Genomic DNA, 1,565 nt, shown 5'->3' with positions numbered 1-1,565 from the left:
GCCTGGTCTGCATCAGACAGTGGCTGGTCCCAGGTCAGATGTTCTGTCCTCTCTGCATGCAGGCTGTGCCAGACGACTTCGCTCTCAGGCCCTCTGAAGACATAAGGTGAGGGCYGACCCTCATGTTGATTAGTACATGACTAAGGTTATTAGACATACTGATGGGTCTGTTTGTTATCTGAAGAAGATAACCTCATGGAAATAACTCTGACTTTATTGTGATTTAATCCTATTTTAATGTTTTATTGTTGATTAAGCTTCAATTCATTCATTCATTTCCCTGCCATTCATTAGTTTCACTGCCATTCACTTATTCATTAATTAATTTCACTGCAATTCATTAATTACGCAATACCGTTCTTGTGTATGCATTTTAGGCTCACCAGTTTTAAATGCTTTCATACTGTTAGGTTCTAAATTAACCTTGTAAAAACTCATGGARGATTAGTAAAGCTCAAACCAAGTTTACAGCTGCATAAGACAAAGACATATTTCCACCAGTGGTAGTATATATACCCCAGTTTGGGTGGAGTCTCCTCCTTCTCTTTATTGCTAGGCAGGAAGTTAAGTGATGCGGGCCATAAACTGTTCCTTCTCCCTTAATGTGACCTGACCCCCTTCCTCACTAAACCTCATCTCTCCACCCTCCTGCAAACATGTGATTGKCTTCCATTTACTCAATACATTCCAAACTGAATTGCCTCCACCATATGCATTCCTCCTACAGATACCCATTAACTTCTGGTGTAGAAACCAGACTATGGCGCTCAATATTTCAATAGGATACCTGATAATTAACACTATTTCAAGTTTAGAGTCAGAACCCATCAACATTCTTACTTTTACGCAGACGGGAATCTTGCATGTAAATGTCATGGAGATTGGCAAGCCAGAAGACCAATATCTTGTGTGTGAGAGGATTACAAGACGATCGAGATGCTGTTGCCAAGGCAATGATGGAAGGCAAACTCGAGGGATTGGACAACGCTTGTGAGGTATTGTTGTAGTTCTACTTTACTTCATAACTGAAACACCTGCAGAACATTTTGCATAAGCTTGTGATTTGATTGTTCTTGTTCATTTTTGTATGTCTCTTCTATCAGATATTCTGTTTTTAAAGTGTTAAACCAGTGCAGTCAAAACATGATTTTTCTGTGTGTGATTTCCACACTGAGTTGGAATAATACTTTGAAAATGATGAATGACCCTATTAGTGGAGAGCTGTTTTCAGCCTGTTTTGGTGGGATGGAGTTTTGGCCTTCCATGGTGACGTCACCATGCAGTAAATTAGTTAATAGAACCATATAAGAAAGAGTTCCAAATCTCTGCCAATAACAGCAAGTTTCAGTTTTTCCATCCCCACTCAGACCAATTTTAATTAAAAACAATCATAGTAAGGTACTTAATTGTTACCAATAAATTATTTTGATATTGGGGGATAAACAGTGGTGTGTGTGTGTGTGTGTGTGTGGTGTGTGTGTGTGTGTGTGTGTGTGCAGGGCTGTAAATGTCCTCCACAGAAGAATAGCATGTCTTACCTGCTTCCTGGCCTTGTTCAGATAAGT

General features: G+C 39.6%; 1 protein-coding gene across 1 annotated transcript in view; it reads left to right on the top strand.

Moving 5' to 3' along the window:
• The first annotated feature begins 6 nt into the window (after positions 1-6).
• The window catches only part of LOC139024221 (E3 ubiquitin-protein ligase rnf213-alpha-like), an 8,276-nt gene continuing 6,717 nt past the window's right edge, over positions 7-1,565 (top strand). Inside the window, exon 1 of the mRNA XM_070438812.1 lies at positions 7-106. Within this exon, the coding sequence (XP_070294913.1) occupies positions 39-106 (68 nt within the window). The 5' untranslated portion in view covers positions 7-38. The remainder of the gene's footprint in view (positions 107-1,565) is intronic.

Source organism: Salvelinus sp. IW2-2015, unplaced genomic scaffold (assembly GCF_002910315.2).
Source record: "Salvelinus sp. IW2-2015 unplaced genomic scaffold, ASM291031v2 Un_scaffold1203, whole genome shotgun sequence".
Lineage (NCBI taxonomy): Eukaryota > Metazoa > Chordata > Actinopteri > Salmoniformes > Salmonidae > Salvelinus > Salvelinus sp. IW2-2015.
The sequence above is the reverse complement of the archived record's forward strand: the minus strand, read 5'-3'. Positions and strand labels throughout refer to the sequence as shown.